We start from the raw sequence: 19,411 nt of genomic DNA, 5'->3' as shown, positions 1-19,411 counted from the left end.
CCTAAGGCTTTTGCCCTATTTAATTAACAAATTTTAAAATACTCTAAATTAAATAAATACAGCTGAAATCATTTTAAAAAAGCCCGAGCTTAGCCTCGATTTCAGACTTACGAGGGGTGGGGCCGGGGGTTTTTAGTGTTTTTTTAAAAAAAATTGCAAGCCTACACAATAAATAATATGTAAAACCCACGTGTTTTATTTACCCCGAAAAAATTTCGTTTTCCAAAAAGCCCCGGGGGCGGATATTTGATGAGGGAAATTTTACGTGGTCTGAAAAACAATCAAAGGGGAAGGGGTAAAACGAACTCGCCATTTCTCAAAATCTAAATATCTACTGGGCCTTCCCCCCAAAAAAATAGGTGCGAAGATTTGAGGGGGGGAGATAGGGTTGTTTTTGGTTTGTCAAATTTCCAAAGGAAAAAAGGGTTTTTAAAATACCGACAGAGATGGGCTTTAAATCGCTCCAATCCCCAAATTTTTAACTCAAAAAAGCCCAAAATGCCCAAAAAAAGTAGAGCGTGACGCTTACTTTTGCAAAAAACTTTTTGCTATTTTGATAAAAAGAAGAACCCCGAAGAAACCGGGAAAACCCAAAAAAAACGTACAAATTTTACAATAAAAAAAAAGCAACAGAGATTCACAGAAAATTTTTGTTTTAAACCGGGGAAAGGGGGACCCAACCCGAAAGGGCCTGTTTTTTCGAGGAAAGGGAAAAAAACCTTCCCCAAATCTTGGGTGGGGAAACTCACGAGAAAATCAAACGAAAATAACAAATTAAAAAGGGGTGAGTTGTAAATTTAAACCCGCCCCAGCGTGTTTTCTTATGCATTCAAATTTTCGTTGTGTCCCGGGGGAATTTTTAAAAAAGTGCCCCCGTTTAGGTAAATTAAAATAAAATTTTAATTTTCACTAATTGCCAAATTAAAAACAAGCAGGGGGAAATAATGAGAAGGACTCAAAATTTTGTAAAAGGGGAAGGGCTAACGTAAAATTTCCCAATACTTTAATCAGAGGCCCCGCCGATAATAATTTAAAAAAAATAAAAAAAACACAATTTATAATTCCCCCTGGAAAGAAAAAACACAGCGCAACAGATGGTTTTAAAAATAAAAAAACGATACACACGAGCAAGCTGCCCAGAAATTTTTCAAAATATTATAACAAATATCCCCTTTATATATATCCCCCAAGATAGTCCCGCGGAAGGGAATTTTAAAACCCAGAAGGGGACGTGGGAGAGAGGGGAGGGGAGAAAAGTTAAAAAAAATTTAAAATGCGATGTGCGGTTTTTGTGAGAGGCCCAAAGGAAAAAAAAGAGAAAGAGTTATATATTTAAGCCCACAAAAACGCTAAATAAAGAATGTTTATAAACCCAATGCGAAGTGGGAGGGATTTTTTGAGAAAGTGGGGTGGGACGAAGAAGTAGTTTAAGATTAGGGTGGTTAAAAGACTAGAGGCCCGCCCCAAAAAACCCAAAGGTTTTTAAAATAAAGTTTCATTTTTCAATCCATACCCGTTTCTACCCTCTTGTACCACCCGGGGTTTTCTTTTTTTTTGGGAATTTAAATTTCACTTTCAAATATTTTTCATTAAAATGGGAAAAGATTAAACCCCCGGTTTAAAATTTTTTTAATTTTTTTACACGACAAAGGGGTATTGGGTATATATTATTTAAAAAAGCTCGAAGTTTTTTTTCGTTCAAATAAAAACTTTTACGAAAAGGGTTTTTGGCAAATTTTCCAAAAATCTGGAAAGAATTCTAAAGAATTTTATTAAGAAAATTCATTTTTTTGCCGTCTAGGGAATCGTAAAAAATTTTAAAATTAACATTTGATTTCTTTTAATTAGCAAGAAAGTATCATTTAATGCTGTAATTCATTAACAATTTTTTACACATAATTATTTTTACTTTTTTAAAAAACCCGGGAAAAAATTTCAAAATCACGTACGATTTATTAAAACGCAACTTTAAAATTTTACAAATTTTTTTCAAAAAGAAATAAAAACCCAAAAACAAAAAAAATTACTTGATGAAAATCAAAAATTTTATTTTATGTTTTAAAAATTAAAACATTCAAATAAAAAAGATAACATATTGCACCCTTTTTAAACTGAAAAAAACATCTAAAAAAACGATCGGGAAAAAAGCAACAAACCCCCGGCAATACCCCAAAAATGCTACCAAAAAACACGAATAACTTTTAAAAATATAATAAACTATATACCCACCAAAAAAAGCATTGTACATTCCGTCATAATTTTTATTACAAAATAAACAAATATAAAAGATTCCCAAATTTTCTTTTTAAAACTACATAACCTTCCCGATAAACAACAAAACAAACTAACGGCGTTCAAAAAAACCCCCAAAACACCCGAACCTAAATTCCCCGACAAAACCCCCCAGAGCCAGATCACCCCCAAAAAAATTTCCCCTTTAAAAAAAAAACCCCAAAAACATTTAAAAAAAAACCCACTATGTCTAAACTTGCCTGTTAAAAAACCCAACTTTAACACTTATTGCCCCTGAATTCGCGCGAGTTGAACCCCCATGTACCCGCTAAAACTAATAAAATTTTTTTTAAACCCGGGGACTTTACTAGTGATCTTCAAGCTCCCCGGATTTTGATGATGTCTTCAGGGTCGATTGTAGATCTTTTGACGTGCCGGGTATGAATCATAAAAAAATGCTGTATTTTTTTTGATGACGTTGACGGAGTCCAGCCTTTTTAGGGGGAGGGGGTTTTTTTGGGTAAAAACTTTAATTTTTCTTGCAAGCGTAGGTCACTCCTTTACTAGTGGCTATATGATTAGGATGTCCGGACACACCATACCTATCAAACGTGATGATGATATCAGGTGTGCACTGTTTAGCATAGTTCCCCACCTCCTCCCCCACCACCTCAACATCCCACTTATTACTAGGGCCATCTTGTAAACCCTCATTTTCTGCTATCTTCATATTCTCACCTGGAATACCCAACTTCTTAGCACTTTGCTCCAGTTCCTCCTCCCTGACCTCACCCAAACCATCATGGTTACCGTTACTCAGACACAGCAGGAACACCTGTCCCACTGATTGGAAGTACCTGATGGTGGGACCGAAGAACATGCACTCATCGTCAGGGTGGGAGGTGACAAAGAGAACCCGTTTATTGTGGTAAGAGGAAGGCCAGCGAGCTGTTCCTAGGAAGTAGAAGCCGATGAAGATGTAGGCGGTGATTGTGGTACACAGGGATACGATTATCGGGTACATAATGCTGTCTGGAGTGAAGGGAGAAATTAGTGTATTAGTAATTTATCTTTTAAAAAGTATGGCAGTTGAAGAAATATGATCATATTTTTTAGAAATTCGTGGCATTTGATTTCATTTGACATATTACTACTTTATTATACGGCTGAGTGGAGTTGGGTTAAAAACATATAAGAGATACGATGATTTATTATACGGGAAATTTTATTTTTTAATTATGTCATTCATTTCATTCCCAGCTCAAGATTTATGCGAGATTGCGAGCCGGACTCATCGCACAAAATTTGTAAATAAATGAGGAAACAGAAAAAGTTTAACTTAAAAGTTGAGGGAATTAGGAACTTAACATGTATTTTATACTCTTAACGTGTATTTTATCACTTGTTTATAGCGTGAAAACTTCGACGTAACGCGCGCGAGATTTTTGCCAGATTTTTGCGAGTTTCGTTTAAATCTCATAGCTAGGCTCACAATATCGTGAGATTCTCCGCGAGATTTCGGCACCCTCTTTCAGCACTACATATTCGGTCGCGCGCTTGCATTTTCATCGCTTTTCAGCGTGTTTATTCACTGTACTGTCTAAGTCTTAAAGGATACTAGTTGTTATAAGATCAAGATTCACAGTGGTTACTATAGTTACCATGGTTACCATTAAAGGAGGTACTATTCCTGGCTATATTCTTTCTCAGAATATACTTGATACTGCCATAGGCATAGTGAATATTTCTTCATTAAAAGTTTGAGAAAGGGTCTCTTCAACTGGAGAACTGACTTATTAATCCTAGCAGGTAATTAACTCTGGATCCTCATCACATTGATTCCATTCTAAATTCTAGCCATAAACAAAACAAACATTACCAGATAACTCCGTTTACAATAATTTGACATGTTCCAGTGTGAACGAGGCCTTCCCCGGACAAATCCTTAAATGCCGGTCTTCTCAGTCTCTTAGTTCTCTAGATGAAGTACGAACAGTATAATCTATCGGATAACGTATATTACAAGGTGCTCTGATGATAATTTTAGTAAAATAATTAATAATTGCCAAAAGAATGACCGCTGACGAGACTCGAACCCGAGTCAACTGCTTGACGAGCGCGCCCTCAACCATCGTGCTACGTGAGGCTAACCATAATTACAATATGTAACATAATATAATTCATGAAAATACGGGGGGGGGGGGGGGGGGGGGGGGGGGGGGGGGGCCAACCATATTAAAGTATATTAAAGTATATCCCCGGGTCAAAATCGGAAAAAATCCTACATTTTAATATACTTTAATATACCTACAATTAGAAGATTTATATTCTTCGTTAAGATTTACATGATGAACTATATTTTTCACTCAGATTCGCAAGATAAGCCTGTTTTAGGACTAGTACATGAATTTCCATCCAGATTGGTCAAAAATTGGCTGAGCTATGAGCTTTAAAAAATATGCCCATATTTGGGCATACGCTTTTGTCCAAATTCGCTTTTGCCCAAATTCGATAAAATTTCAATATTTTTTAATGAGACTAACTCTATGTGAAAGATATAACTCAGTGTTTGTTGAATATAGTGGATACTAAGTAAAAAGACCTCCATGAACAAATTGGGAAAATTGCACATAATATCTCGGTTCAGAATACTAGCCAAAATAACTTCATTAAAATTGAAATAACTCCATCAGTTTTCAATATTTTTTCAAGAACTTTTTGGAATCGATTAAGGATTGCATTTCAAGCTTATTTTGGGCAACAATTTTTGATGTAGGCCTCCAAGGAGATAGGGATATATTAAAGTATATTAAAGTATATTAAAGTATATTAAAGTATATTAAAGTATATTCCCGGGTAAAAATCGGGAAAAATCCTACATTTTAATATACTTTAATATGGTTGGCCCCCCCCCCAAATACGCACGTAAATTTTTCGTTATTTATGGATCCAATAACAGCGACATACTTTTCGCTTACAAAGGGACTCGCGAAATCTTTTTAAATAGAAAATAATTTGTGGGGCAAGAAATCTTGCAGGCTGGAGGGGGGGGGGGGGGGGGGGGGGTGGGGAGTACATTTCGTGAAAATCGCACTTCTAGTGTCAAAATCCAATCTCATCGCACTTTTTTTAGAATCTTGATAGGGGATTTCATTAGGGGTTGAAAGAGTCAAAGAAAGAGAGACAGATTGAACAATAATAAACTTGAAAAAGTTACTATTCAAATACAAACTCAACATCACGTTGCAATTATACATAATATAATTACTAAGTAATTGTAATAATTAGAACATTATATTAATAAAGCTTATAAATATATCATGTAACCGTCTTTGTCGAGATTTTTGCTGAGTTAGGCTCTACTTTGTGTTCTAAGTGCACCGTCCAGCCTCATCCAGTGAGGGGTATATCTGAGGGAGGTTTATCTTTTAAATTTACAAAGCAGTCATAATATATTTAGTCTTAACCATCTATTTATGTAAATTCTCAAATGACATGAGGTTAGTTTTTAGAAGAGTACTGAGAAATTAACCACCTAAGATAAAACGTGATAACTATTGAATCAGTTCTAAAATAACAATGGGACAACATATGTAATGGCTAGGAAGTAAAGGAACAAAATGTTTACCTGTTAGTAGGGTATTTATAGAGTTGTAAGAAGAGCATCTATTGGGTCTTTGCCAAGAAGACGGAATTTTCCTGGTTCTTCCTGATCCTTTCTACAGATGCCAACTTCAATATTAGTTGAACTGATCTTTTCTTCCATGACTTGTTTCAAGACATTGAGGCAAAGCTTCACACCATCGTCCAATGTCATAGACTTGTGATACTGTTCTTCCAGAGTTGCTTGTGCCCCTTCTGATCCAGCACCAATAGCTTTAGCACCATACTTAAGATATGTTCCACTGGGGTCCATATGCAGTAGAACTGACTCTCCATTCTCGTCAACTCCCGCCATTAGGATAGCAACACCAAAGGGACGTGACATTGACTTTCTGTCATACTCACCAAAAGATAATGCAAGGTTTGACACTGACTGGGTTACACTTTCCACGGTCATCTTTTCGTTGAAGGTGAACCAATGACTTTGAGCCTCAACCCTTGCATGATCAATCAAGATTCTTGAATCAGCAATTAGTCCACTCATGGCACATCCAATGTGATCATCAATTTCAACAATTTTCTCGATGCTAGAAGGAATCATTAAAGGGCTTGTGATTCTGCGTTCTACAGCAAGACATACTCCTTCTTTAGTTTGAACACCCACAGCAGTGGATCCCAGTTTTATAGCTTCAATAGCATACTCCACCTGGAAAATCCTGCCCTCTGGAGAAAACACATTGACACCCCGGTCATACTCTGATCTGCTCTGGAACATATTCTCCTAAAAGGCACTGGATTAAGGTAACCAACACTATTTTAAAACGGAATAAATTACATATTAAGTCAGGTTACATGTAAAAAACTTCTTTTTACAATTTTGGTACTTTATATTTGAATCTGTTTAATAAACTTCCAAAAGCACCCAATTCAATCAGGATCAAAGGGTAAAAAGGATGGCAAGAACAGTCCTAGTGAACAAGGAGCGACAAAAAGATTATAATATGCGGGTCCGGGTTATGGGGTGCACACTGCACACCTTGAACTGAGGGATAAGTTGAAAACAATCATATGAAGGATATGTGGAGGAGTAAGGAGAAGGCCTAGCCTGCACTGGGCCCTGTACTATGGCTTGAAAAGCAAATGAATGTATCAAGTTTGCAACACATGAATACCAAAGATCATAGTAAGCAAAACATAGTTTCAAAACAATAGAATAAAAGAAGAAAAAGTGGTAATATCTTGATTGAATTCACAATAATTGCAATCCCAGGGATTTAAGTTAGAAAATACAATTACCATAATAAAAAAGAGAGTTAGAATTAATTTACAAAAATTATGATCTACAAATAAATAAAATTGATAGTATTAATCTAAAAAATAAAGATTCACTAGACAGAATAAAAAGTAAATTTACACAGCAGTTACCATAGAATAAAAATAGAGACAATGTTACTTAAATAACATCAAGACTGCTGACTGGGAAAGAGCTATAACAAAGAGATAACTAGCCCCGAAACTGAACCCCATCACACTGTTGTTGCAGAGGTCAGTGCTACATTCAGTACAGCCGGAACTGAAAGAATGACACCCAGCCCCACAGGAAAGCTCTGTTCCAATCTTCTGCCTTGTGAAAATAATTTATATTGTTATGAAGGGACAAATGTATCCCTCCTGCCTATGACGTTAATTGCTTTTCAGTTAATTAATCCGACTGAGCTTTTGCCTTTTTCCACAAATTTCCCAATAATAGTGCAAGAAATACTAATTATCTTACATCATACACTTTAAATGGGGACTTTCACACTCGATTTCTTTGATTGTGCTGCCAGCTACTCCATAATTACACTTGATAGCAATAGAAACTCCAACCAACACTACAAGTAACAACACTTTCAAGGAATTCGTCATCTTTAAGTCACCAGATCTGGCTTTTGGGAGGATATTAATTATATGATTATATGATTCATAACTTTAACCATTCTTAATTCTTGACAGTTGACGTCAAAAGACAAAATTGATGATTCACCTGTTCTTTTTATTTCACAGTTAATGCAGCAACAATACAAAAGTAGTAAAAATACATGTTTTTCCATGGAGAATAATACATAAAATTCAAAGCCATAATAATATACAAAATTCAAATCTAAGTTTAATGCTATAGCTGAAAGATGTGGCACCTCCTCTAAGAGAGCAGTACTAGCAGCAAGAGAAAAGGGAGTGTCCAGTTGGCTTAACACATTGCCAATTCAGCAGTATGGCTACACTCTGAACATAGAGGAGTTTTGCCACAGTGTCTGCTTACGCTACAGCTGGTGGATACCAAACACTCCCATCACCTGTGGATGTGGGAAAACAAGTGATCTTGACCACCTTCTCACCTGTAAGCTAGGGGGCTACGTAATAATGACCCACAACAACATCAGAGACACAATGGCAAATCTCCTTCGTGAGGTATGTCATGATGTGAAAGTTGAACCCCAGCTACAGAAGGTAAATTATGAGGGTGACTGCCTCAAACCCAAGACTATAACAGGTGAACAAGCTCGGCTAGACGTATCTGCTAGAGGAGTTTGGACTCCATTTGATAAGACCTTTCTTGACATAAGGGTTTCACACCCCAATTGCTTATCAAACAGGACAAAAACTCTTCAAGAAGTATACAAAGAGAATGAGAAGGAGAAGAAGGATGAGTACTTGGAGAGTGTTGAACGTGGAGAAGGCCACCTTCACCGGCTGTATTTCTCACAACTGGAGGCATGTCCAAGGAGTGTAAGCGGTTTTAAAAACAAAGTAAAATACAATTTTACTTAAAAAGAGATATTGTGATGTGGTAAGGAATGTGAGGACTAGAATAAGATTCACCATGTTAAGGACAACACTCATTGTTCTACGAGGTTACAGAGGCAAAATAATGGACAAAAAATATGAGACACCTTTCATATATAATATTGGTAGCAGTGGACAATTTCCGTTAACTCTGTATTGTGCTCTGCCAATTGCATCACTTGACTTAATTTATTGTATATATACTGTTTGACACATTTTTCCTTTAAACAGCAACTGCTAAAATTCAAATAAAAGAGCTTTTATAATGGCTTTCATCTTTGCAATTGTGATCCCTATGATTTTGCTTCCACAAAACAACAATACAATGTCCTGTAAAAAAGGCGGTTACTCTATATTCAGATCCATCATGGCAGAAATGTATAATAAGATATGCATTCTAAAGGGAAAAAACGGTAATCTTTCGATTTTTAGTCCCTAAGGCGACACATGACCAATCGATCGGTTGAATGGCGGTGTGTGGTAGAAGATTAGATTAGATTAGATTAGATTAAATCAAAAAAAAGGAAGATACACCCTCACCAAAACTCTCCAAAAATGGTACTAAATCAGAATCCTCCACTCTCAAAAGACCCAGTAATCTTGTGATGGACAAAATCAGTCCTAACCTCAGAGGTGATGATTCCATCAGAGAGAGTCCTCAGAGTCCTCAGAGTCCCTACTATAAATCCTTCCCGCCCTTTGTACCTCCTGAAGAAAACCCAATAAAGACTGAGTCAGACCTCACAGTAGATATAGAAACACCCCCTGTAACAGAATCAGATAAACTGCGGGCTAACAAGACCAATTGCCCATGTCTCGGAAATTCCCTTGGGAAAGAGTGGAAATTTAAATGCACAAGGTGCAACCAACAATGGCATGCATCATGTGCCAACCTCAAGGGAGCTAATGATATCCAAGAGGAAACACCACAACAAGCAGCACTTGATACTATCCTCCAAAGCTGGCTTTGCCCTTGGTGCTTCACTACTAACTTTCCAAAACCTGGTACAAGCACAGCAGCCAAAATGGACCAGACTCTCCTAGATAGCGTTCACTACAGTAAGAATATACAGGTCATCTCAGACGCCATTTCAGGTGCTGTGAACCAGAGCATGCCAACCCTAGAGATTTCATCCCTTGAGATCAGACTAAAGAAGCTCAGCGAGGAGATCTCCAACTTTCAAAGATCACGAAAGCCTGGGACCCACATTACACCAGACCCCAAGCCTGTATCCATTCCCCTCCCTAAAACCATAGAACCACCAATTAAGGACTATAAAATGGACTTCTTTGATGAAGAGACCCTCGAATCTGTGACCAGCTTTCTGTCTGACTGCAAGACCTCACAGAAATTTGTTCAGAAAAACGGCAGGATGGTCCTCAAGCTTGGGGAAAGTTACATGTACTCTGGTGATAGTAGTCCACCCAGCTCGTCTGAAATTCCCCAGCCATTAGTAACAGCCATAGATAAAGTAGCATCCCACTGTGAGCTCACACATAGGCCTAATTCAGTACTAATAAACTATTATCCTCCACCAGACAATGCTACTTTGTGCAATGGCCTAGCCTTTCATTCCGATGACGAACCTGACATGACGAACCTGACATCTTACCTGATATCTTCCAGACTATATGCCCTCGTATTAAGATATTTGTTACCGCTGTGTTGCCTTCGCGATTTCCCCGCATGAACATGAACATCATCATGTTCAACAGACTTGTCTATGATATGCTTGAGTCAAGCTTCGAGCAAAGTGTGTGGCAGATCGGTGTCTATCACTTCGTTGATAACAAGGGTCTGCTTGCCATGAACTTGACTAGAGATGGGGATGAGATACATCTTGGCAACCGCGGTCTATCTAAGTTTGTGAGATGTGTTAAACATTGGGTGTATGGTCAAGTTCGGAGACAACCTGTACATAAAATCAGTCACTAATTACACTCATTTCACTGCCATGAACGGTAAAATTAATTATAGTTCCTCTGTAAGTCCAAGGGGTACAGGCTCTTCAGATATTATACTCCAAACCTTTCTATAATGATATCTGGGTTCAAAATTTAAATAACTCAACCTTGGTGGAGACAGTGGCCACCTGAAAGTTACAAAAATAAAGGAGCTGTAAATCACTTATGAAAAAAGTATTTACTCCAAATTTCACAATTTAAAGTTACGTAAGACAGGTGGGTACTCAAAAAGTGCCGGTTGAGCAGGTTTGTCTGCTCAACACAGGTGGAGCAGCTCACTGACTACATGAGCTAATATAAGTGACTAGAACTAACCCTCTCATGCTTTTTAATTGCTCCAAAGTCCTAATATTTAATATTATGGGTTATACCAATCATATTTCATAGAATAGGATCCTCAGAATCGGCTCAACCGAGGTGGAGACAGCATAACATGCAGTTCAAAATCTGTTATTCTGTAGTTTAGGAGCTGTAGAGTGACTGTGGCAGTCCATTTGCAATACCAATGATTCTAAATCATCTACCAACTCATATTACAAGGCATCCTTGCTGAAAAGTACACTCAACATAGGTGGAGACTCAAATTTGGCAAATTTGGGCGTAAATTTGACCTCAGAAGTCAAGGTTCTCCACCGCGGTTGAGTGGTTGATGGCTAGTTTGATGAGTTGTATACATGCTAAAGGGTCACCCAATGTTATTTCTTCCAAAAATCAACTGCCAAAGCTCAACTCAACCCGGTGGGGCCAGTTTTAATGCATTTTTTAATGTTTTAATGTTTAATCAACAATTTCTCCACCTTGTTGAGTACCTTTTCACAACTTTGATAATTTTTTCATTTGCTAGAACACTTTGCTTTAAGACAGAAGGGGTAACAGTTTTATGATCCCCTACAGAAGCAGTTAACAGAGCAAATTAGAATTAGTGATAAAACCAATGAATTTAGGCATGTTTGACAGGCTTTTTACTGTTTCTTAATGAAAGATCTCCACCCTGTTGAGCGTCAATGGAAAAAACAAAATTTAACGGGAAGTAGAAAAGGCCGAGACGCAACTTTCTAGCTAACCTAGAACTCTCTAAACCTTTCTCCACCCCCGGTTGAGCAGCTTTGAAAAGTGCATTTAATTTCTCCACCTCGGTTGAGCACTTAAATAAAATATTGATAAAACTATCAGATTGCAAATTTGATGTAGTTTGTGTTACCAATAACCTTTTCCACCTTAATCAAAAGTTTCTTCAACCAGAGCCAGTCTCCACCTTAAATCTCCACCTTTTAAGGGTTTGTTTAATACCACCTGTATCTGCTCAACCGTTCAACCTTTTAATTTTTTTTTTAACTCAGAGAAAGTCCTGAAAAATGTCTTGTCAGCCATATAATCAAGGAGTTTCAGTCTGTGTTGAGCTGGCTCCACCACACACTTCTAAAAAAGTAAAAAATGTACAGGTTGTCTCCGAACTTGACCGTATGTGCGTGAGAAACTTGAGAGAACTAGACAGAGGAAACCTGGTCAGACAGTGGGATATGATCCCACTTGATCAAAATGAGCTTGAAAATCAATAAGGAGGTGTGCTATCCGTGCAGTAAGTCGATTAATATTGGGCAACCTATGCTTGAATGTGAAAACTGCACCAAAGTTATCCATACTAGATGTTTTAAATCTGCTAGTTTTAAGTGCAAGAATGGCCTATGGATGTGCCCAGAATGTGCACTTATCACAGAGGATAGGTACTGCCCCTTTGACAATCAAAACGATCTCGAAACGTCGGACAGGCCCTACAATGAGGGTGCAGAAGACACCCTCATCCAAAAATTTTGTCATACCCTCGAGAGCTGTAAACGTTATTCCAAACGTGAATTCACAGAAGTAGCTACAAAAATCAGCAGTGGTGATGGGTCCTTCCTCTCAGCACTGTTCCTCAACATTGATGGCAATGCCAGTAATTTCGATACATTCCAAGTTGAACTCAAACGGTTATCTCATCCATTTGATGTTCTTGGACTTGCTGAAACCAACGTTGGTAGTAGCTTACAAGAATTATACCAGATCCCATCTTACACCAGTTTTTATCAAAATACCCTCCCAGATAAGAAAAAGGGCACTGGGGTTGCGCTTTATGTCTCAGACAACCTTAACACTGTTGTCCTAGAAAAGTTATCCTACTGTACTGTAAACATTGAATGCTTATTCGCCGAAATCACTGATAGCACTGGTGTTGGGGTTGTCTACGGAGTTGTATACCGTCCCCCAGTGGCTGCCTTGAGGCTTTTTGTGAAATTGTACGAACCATTGCTAAGCAGATATCCGGCAAGCCCTTTCGTTTGCTTGGCGACTTTAACTCAGACCTCTTCAAAGTTTCGTCACACAACCAGTTATTTGAAGACACTATAATTAGTAATGGTTTGTATCCATCCATCTCAATTGCTACCCACTTCCGGCCTAATTGTAAAAACTCGTGTATAGATAACATCCTAGTTAGTGATATTGATAATGTTATGCTCTCTGGTGTACTTCAGGATAGATTAAGTGAACACACGCTCATATTCTCCTTCACCTCAACCCCGGCCCCAAGAAATAAGAACATTGAAAAACATGTCCGCTACTACGACTACTCAAGTGCCAAGCTTAAAAATTTTGTTTGTGACCTTGAGGTGAAGGCGAATCAGCTGTCCCAATCTTCAGATTTTTGCGAATTTGTCGATTGCTTCAAATCCACCCTTGACAAGCACTGTAAATTAGAAGTACCGAAAACGACCAAAAGAACACCAAAGCTTAATCCTTGGATTACAGATGGAATCATCCTCTCAATTGACAGAAAACATGAGCTTTGTAAAGAATGGTCAGATACAGTAACAAATAAAGATCCATCTGGCAATGTCCTTCTTTATAAGATATTTAGTGACTATCGTAGGATGCTTAAGGGTATCATAAAGGCAGCCAAACGCTCCTATTACTGTAACGAAATCTATAAAAACATTGAAAGCAGTAAGAAAACGTGGCAGATAATAAATGAGCTTAGGGGCAAAAGAAAGAAAACAACCAAACCACCTTTCATCATCAATAACGAAAGAATCTTGAACCGGAGAGCAATTGCCAATGGTTTTAATTCCTGGTTCGTATCAATTGCTCCCAAGCTCAATGAAACTATCACAACTGACTTGTCTTCTGGTATTCCAATTCTCCCCATGAAAACATTCCATGACTTCCTTAGCCCTAGTAACTCTCGATCTATTATGTTAGAGGACAGCACTCCTGAGGAGGTTCTAAGAGTAATCAAAGAATTCGAGAATGGAAAGGCCAGTGATATTCCCATAACCGTTATTAAAACTTCGTCCCACGTTATTGCACCAATTATCAGCAGACACTTAAACAAGCTTATGTCAAATGGTACATTCCCTGATATACTTAAGACTGGCAGAATCACACCCGTCTTCAAAAAAGGTAATCCAGAAGAAATAGAAAACTACCGTCCTATATCCACCTTGTCCATATTTGGCAAAATATTTGAGAAAATCATATATTCTAGGATTTATTCGTTTGTCAGCTCTCAGGGAATAATATCTAAGACTCAGTTTGGTTTCAGGCAATCGCACTCAACCTCCCATGCAGTAAACTACTCTGTTGACCTCATATCTAAGCACATCAAATTGAAGCACCATGTGTTAGGCATATTCATCGACCTCAGCAAAGCTTTCGATACTATAGATCACTCAACATTACTTACAAAACTAGAAAGGTATGGCATCCGTGGCGTGGCAAACGATCTGATCAAGAGCTACCTAACTAATCGATTTCAGTACACTGATGTTGTAGGAGAAAAGTCCGACCTACTTCCAATAAAATTTGGGGTTCCCCAGGGGTCAATTCTCGGACCCCTTTTATTCCTACTTTACATAAATGATATCTCTAATAGCTCTAGCTTGGGATCGTTTGTCACCTTTGCGGATGACACCAACATATTTGTTGTTGGTAAAACTGCACAAGAAGCATATGAACGCAGCAACGCCCTACTTTCAAACCTTCAAACATACATGCGGGCTAACAAGCTTCACATAAACATGTCAAAATGCTGCTACATTCACTTTAGACCTAAGTCACGTACTGAAGCAAACGTTGAAGAAGAATTCATAATGAATATAGACAACTACCCCATCAAAAGAGTAACGTCAGCTAGATTTTTAGGAGTCGTCATTGACGAAAATCTAACATGGGAAGAACATATAATAGCCCTAAAACGAAAGCTTAACCATGCCACCTCAACTCTGTGTCGTCTACGCTGCTCCCTCCCAGAATTTCTCCACAGACAGTTATACTACACTCTTTTTGAATCCCATCTGTCGTACTGCATATCAGCATGGGGTGGGGCAGCTAAAAATCGTATAAGCTCAATATTCACTGCACAGAAGTACTGTCTGAGGGTCTTGTTTGGTGATAGAGCAGCCTACCTGGATAAATTCAAAACGTGTGTTCGAACCAGACCATTTACTGACCAGAAACTTGATAGTAAATTTTATAAAAAGGAGCACACCAAACCTCTGTTTAAAAACAACGAGATACTCACTGTACAAAATCTTTATACTTACCATAGCTACATAGAATTATTCAAGATCATGAAGTTTTCTACTCCTATGTCTATGTACGAAGAGTATTCTCGTTCTTCCAGGAAACCAATGCTTATTATCAAAAACCGGATCCCCCAGACAACCATAACACGAGGTCAACGAAAATATGGAATATAATAACCCCCAACCTTAAAATCTTTGATTGTTCTGTTAGTATTTCTTGCCTGAAATCCAAACTGAAATCTTCACTACTTTCCAACCAGCATTGCCATGCTGTGTATGACTGGACAAATAAAGACTTTGATATTTGTAACCTTAAATTTTCGTAGGCTCCTGCAGGGATTCCACCTGACCTCCAAAATTTCATGACCAAATCGACTTACTCTGCCAGCGTATTCCTCTGTCAAGTTAAATGTGATGTGTGAGTGAGTAAGTGTAGTGTAAAGAGATCCTATTTTTGTATCCAATTTGAATTCTAATAAAGACCCTAAGCATTATGATCAAATTTTTAGTACAATAGTTATATCAGGGTTGACATCTATGATTAATATTATAACCCAATATTCATTTATTTTTCTCCCTTAAATTTAAACCCCCGGCCCCTACTTAGACATTTAGCCATGATTTAGTATTGAACACCCAAAATACTTACCGTCCTTAATAATCGTAAAGACCATTTGTTACAAAATAGCTGCTAGAATAATGCATGCCAAATATTCCCTCTTACACCCACAAATTATAATGCCTTCCTATCAACGCCTCTAATTTGGTCACTAATCAACCAGACTAGCGTTATGGTGTGTACAAAAGCTACCAGCCAGTACATTCCTTGCCCTGCTAGTTGATTGTCAAAAAATCATACAGCTCAGAACAAATGGCCATTTACCACTAAGAGCATTATATGTTTTCATTTGTTTAAATTTTATGCTGTAGAGAAAAGACAATTTTTTGAGAAAAGACAATTTTATTATTTATCACCAATTCAATACATAATCAATAAATATATATCCGAATAAATTTGATTTAAAATTAAATGAAACAAGTATGCTAGCAGCTAGCGCGCTTGTATTTAATAAATATTCACGCTGTTAAAAATGGGTCTTACCACACCGCCACTCACATTAGCACAGTTGGTGAACGGACCCAGGCGCTGTTAAGCTTTTATGAGCCCTGGTTGACTGCTGAGAGTGGCGACGGGTCTAACATTAATTTTATTTTAGTTTTCCCTATATTCCAATAAAATTTTAGTTTTGAGTTAAATGGTTTTATGCGATATTTAAGTTGAAGCTGCTTGCAATACATTATTGCTTGAAAATTGTTTAAATATGCTCGCTATACGCTTAATTTTTAGATACCGTATGTATATGTACACATCAGCTCATAATACTATAAAATAACAATAATAAATAAATTAAAAGCGTGAAGAGGTCCAAAACCAGTTCAAGCATGCGACACCAGAATGAATACATTGACATCGGAAGCTGCAAGCTTATTAACGTTTGATTCCACGATGATCCGTTATTATGCAGTCACCTTCAGGCGGTGTCGACGGATCATCCGAAAAGGGTTTTTGACAGGCTGTGCCCTTACCATAATTAAACTGAACCATTGCCTGGTACGATGTAAACATGAGTGGTGGATAAGAGAGCCGCGCAAGCGCTCGCGCCGCGCGCATTTGTGTCGCTCTGACAAATAGCGCTTTAATAATTTAGCTACCAAGACGTAAATCGCGCGTTACGTAAAGTATCATTTTTCCCTTCGGATAAAGCGAACGGTACACCCGCGTGTAACCTTCTTCAATGGGTTGTGTGCGTGTTTGGTGGAGTGAGTGTATAATGTAATGATTGAATGAATCTTTTTCTTTTGTGGTGTATATATGATGTGAGTGACAGGTGTAAAATGTAAAAGATATAAATATAAATGGGGGTCTTTTCATAGGAAAGTGTTGAAGTTTAAGTCCTGCCAGTTAATATTGTTAGGTTGGTGTTGAGCCTTCATGATAGAATACTTCAATTGGGATTTAATTGAGCCTAGAGAACCTATTTTACCACGTGCATTTGACTGTTCAAGAAACGTATTCCATAGATTTGCCCCTTTATATGCGAAATTGTGAGATGAGTGTGGTGTCACAAATCTGTCATCTCTGAGCTGAGACTTCTTAAATAGAGAATACATGGATATGGGCTGATGACTCTTCACTATCTTCATTGTTTCAGTAATGCATCTGTATCTATATATGTTATGTACTGTCATTAGTTCCTTAGATTGGAAAATCGGTTTTGTTGATTCTCTAGAGTGGAATTCTGCCCCAAGTATTTGGCAGCGATGTGGCCTTACTTGTCTATCACCAATCTTCCTCAAGCTGATACATATAGAACACGGTTTAATGTGAGGTATAGTTGATTCATTGGATATTTGACCTTTCTTGTTTATACTGCACTGGATTGGCCTGCTACGAGAACAAGTTTTAAACTTGTCGCTAAATGCTTCAGAGTCCCCAAATAAGATTCGGACACATTTCTTCTGTGCAAGGAATGGCGGTGAAAGCTTATTAATTGATACACCACCCCATACAGTTATACCGTATCCTAGATGAGACTCAAAAAGAGTGTGGTATATCTGTTTGTACAGCTGGCTGGGGAGGGAGTTTTTTATTCGATAAATACGGCCACATATACTGTTTAATTTCTTAGTTAGTTTCTCGATATGAGGTGTCCAACTCAGTTTGTCATCTATAATAACACCTAGAAATTTCGTTTCAGTAACCTGTTTGATCGGGATTCCATCAATTTCTAGATTCAAGTCATTTTCAGTATTATCAATGGTCTTACGTTTAGTAGGCGAGAAGTACATGTAACAAGATTTTTTAACATTAATGTGCAGTAGATTATGGCGCATATATTGGCACACAGAGTCAAGAATTCCATTCGCTATTTTGTATGCTAGTTCCTTAGTTTCAGCAGCTACAAAGATGTTTGTGTCATCTGCAAATAGTACAAACTTTCCTAATGTACTACATCTATAGATGTCATTTATATAGATAAGAAAGAGCAAGGGGCCCAAAACGGATCCTTGTGGTACGCCTAGTTTAACTGGGAGAGGCTCTGATTCTTCACCAAGTACACTAACATACTGGTATCTATTATTTAGATAGCTGGAGAGCAGCTTTAGTGCGTTTCCTCTAACTCCGTAATTACTAAGTTTCTTAAGTAGCATATCAAATGGTAAGGTATCAAATGCTTTAGAGAGATCGATAAATATTCCTAATACGTGGTTTTTATTATTCCGTTTTTCTTCGACATGATTTACGGAGTAGTTAAGAGCATGACTTGTCGAGTGGTTTTTTCGAAAGCCGAACTGATTTTCGAATATTATTCCTCGAGATAAGAAAAAGTTGTATAATCTACTGTAAATAATTTTTTCAAATATTTTGCCAAAAACTGGTAATGTTGATACTGGCCTGTAATTCTCAAGTAATTCCTCATCTTCTTTTTTATATATCGGGGTTATCTTACCCGTTTTCAGTTGATCAGGGAAGACACCTTCATTCATGCAGTTGTTATAAATTCTGGCAAGATGTTCTGATATAGTTTGACTACACTGCTTCATTACATGTGCCGGTATGTCGCTAGCTTTACCGTTATTAAATTCACTTATAATTTGTATTATTTCAGAGCTTGTACATTCAGCGAGATAAATACTTGACGGACAGGACTGTGGCAAGTAGTCAGTGAATGATTTAGCAATTATAGGATCTTCATCAATCCTCCTCTCATAGACCTCGTTCAGATTGGAGGCGATTGACACAAAGTACTTGTTAAATTCATGAGCAATAACTCGTCGACAAATAACACGCTCATTGTTTATCATGAATGACGGTTTCATTTGCTTATTTTGCTTTCCTCGCACTTTATTAATTAACTGCCAGGTTTTTTTACTGTCACCCTGACACTCCTCAATTTTGTTGCACGTGTAGTGGCGTTGAGCTAGTCGTATTACGTGTTTAACTCTCCTACGTTTGTCAGTAAAATTAGCATGCTTTTCCCTGGCATCATTACAAGGATTGCAGTGACAGGCTTCCTTGATCTCACGACAAAGTTTACCTGGATTATGCAAACATTTCTCTCTCTTCGCTTTATGCCAGTGGTCGTGCAGCTCATGTTTTTTATTTATAGACGCGATTAATCCTCCTGTTATCCACGGATTTCTAATTGGCGTTCTTTTGG

The 19,411-nt window shown here is 37.7% G+C and overlaps 4 protein-coding genes across 4 annotated transcripts in view; 2 read left to right on the top strand and 2 right to left on the bottom strand.

Moving 5' to 3' along the window:
* The window catches only part of LOC134826226 (FYVE, RhoGEF and PH domain-containing protein 4-like), a 434,713-nt gene that overhangs the window by 109,915 nt on the left and 305,387 nt on the right, over positions 1–19,411 (top strand). The window lies entirely within an intron of this gene.
* LOC134826821 (probable N-acetylglucosaminyl-phosphatidylinositol de-N-acetylase) lies at positions 2,762–3,256 on the bottom strand. The gene has a single exon (XM_063839322.1). The coding sequence runs from the start codon at positions 3,254–3,256 to the stop codon at positions 2,762–2,764; it is 495 nt and encodes a 164-aa protein (XP_063695392.1).
* On the bottom strand, positions 5,538–6,634 carry LOC134826440 (proteasome subunit alpha type-5-like). Its single transcript, XM_063838814.1, has 2 exons — positions 5,861–6,634; positions 5,538–5,642 (listed from the first exon to the last, which is right to left on the bottom strand). The coding sequence occupies exon 1, from the start codon at positions 6,608–6,610 to the stop codon at positions 5,876–5,878; it is 735 nt and encodes a 244-aa protein (XP_063694884.1). The 5' UTR covers positions 6,611–6,634; the 3' UTR covers positions 5,538–5,642; positions 5,861–5,875.
* LOC134826820 (uncharacterized) lies at positions 13,536–14,235 on the top strand. The gene is made up of 2 exons (XM_063839321.1): positions 13,536–14,064; positions 14,207–14,235. The coding sequence occupies exons 1-2, from the start codon at positions 13,536–13,538 to the stop codon at positions 14,233–14,235; spliced, it is 558 nt and encodes a 185-aa protein (XP_063695391.1).

This window comes from Bolinopsis microptera, chromosome 2 (assembly GCF_026151205.1).
Source record: "Bolinopsis microptera isolate Bmic1 chromosome 2, MBARI_Bmic_1.0, whole genome shotgun sequence".
Classification (NCBI taxonomy): Eukaryota; Metazoa; Ctenophora; class Tentaculata; order Lobata; family Bolinopsidae; genus Bolinopsis; species Bolinopsis microptera.
This window is presented reverse-complemented; position numbering and strand designations above follow the sequence as displayed.